General features: G+C 36.7%; 1 protein-coding gene across 1 annotated transcript; it reads right to left on the bottom strand.

The window, feature by feature from the left end:
- Positions 1–563, bottom strand: LOC107835287 (zinc-binding protein A33-like; the record flags this gene model as incomplete). Its single annotated transcript, XM_016667632.1, is given in 3 exon segments — positions 1–133; positions 136–361; positions 433–563. Coding segments are annotated over 2 exon segments (339 nt in total), but the record flags the coding sequence as incomplete, so codon positions are not given.
- Positions 564–1,568: the final 1,005 nt, after the last annotated feature.

Below are 1,568 nucleotides of genomic sequence, written 5' to 3'. Positions count from 1 at the left end.
GTTGGGGTGTTTATCTGAATCTCTGCAGACGAGACACACTGGCTGCTGATGGTCCAGACAGAAGAGTTTGAGTTTCTCAGAGTGCAGAGAGCAGAGACCCTCTGAAGCTGTTTGGTTTCTCTCCTGTAACAAAGACACAGATTCTTCAGAGCCAGATTACAGAGAGGATCAGCTTTAGAAGATCTCCTCTTACAAACTGGACACTCTCTTACCGGTTTCTCTCTCCAACATTTCTCCAGACATTCCTTACAGAAGCTGTGGCTGCATGACAGAATAACCGGATTCTTAAATATTTCCAGACAGACCGGACAGCAGAGATCATCGTCTGATCTGGAAGCCATTTTGTTTCCTCGGAGTGAAGCTGAAAACACAGCAGACAGAAAGTTAAACCATGAAGTCACTTTCTCTCCTGTAGAAACTTTCTGAACTTACTTTTACTCTGATTTGCTTGTTGTTTCGTCCTCCAGCAGTTTGTGTCTCTAGTCGCTCGGTTCTCTCTCTGTTCTCCTTGTTCAGTGTTAGTTTGATTTCAGTCCGAGACAAAATGATCCCACGTGCGTTTCCTCCAACACGTTTCTCTCTAAACTGTTTCCTGTTTTTCCCGGATGTTCCTGCTGGAATCACTCCGCCCCAAGAGGATTTTCTCTTCTTCGTCTTTTTTTCTTCTTCTACTGTTTTGTTTTTTTTCCTTGGTTTTATTGGCGATTGGCTACAAACGTTTAGTAGCTTTACCGCCACCTGCTGGTATGGAGTGTTGATCCTGCCGGTCTGATTCATACTATCTATGCATATAAACGTCGACATTACATATATACGTAATTTAACACACCACACTTAAATTTACATACTTTTCTATACATTTTTACACTATCCATTTATTTATCATGCACACATTTAAAAACACATCCACTACATCGAATTCCATGAAATTATTTAGTTTTCTTGGAAAATCTAACAACTATATGCTTACTACCCAAATTCTTCCTCATAATAAATTAATATTTTCCTTCATTCTTTCAAACTCTCTCCTCATGTATCTTGTCTCTTTTTATGACATTCTACAACATCCTCTGTTGTCTCATATTTTCCCGTGATCACATTTGCCAGTATTGTGCTTTTGAATTTTAAATCCTGTCTGTCCAAATCTTAACTTTATTAGTCTTTTCTTCTTTTTTCTTTCTAACAATCTTTTGAATTTCATAACCATCTTCCTGTTTTCCTTCATCCCACCTTTTTTGTAGTTATTTCATCAGTTTGTCTTTAACAAAACTCTTCCCCTCAGATTTACTTGTTTTAGCTGTGAAACTTAAAGGATTTTTGAATTTTCATCATTGCCATTTCATCTGCCCTCTCATTTCCAACAATATGTGGTTGAACCACAAATATAACTATCAAACCCATATTTTGTATTCTGAACAATGTATGAAATATTTATAATAAAATGTCCATCCTACTGTCTGACTGATTATAATTTAAACATCATAATGCAGAGTTTGAATCTGAGCATATAGTTTTTAATGGTTTTATATCTCATATCTATTGTAAAGCTAATAATAATGCCAACAGTT

This window comes from Poecilia formosa, unplaced genomic scaffold (assembly GCF_000485575.1).
Source record: "Poecilia formosa unplaced genomic scaffold, Poecilia_formosa-5.1.2 Scaffold1438, whole genome shotgun sequence".
Lineage (NCBI taxonomy): Eukaryota > Metazoa > Chordata > Actinopteri > Cyprinodontiformes > Poeciliidae > Poecilia > Poecilia formosa.
Note: the sequence above shows the minus strand (reverse complement) of the source record. Positions and strands in the feature narration are given on the sequence as shown.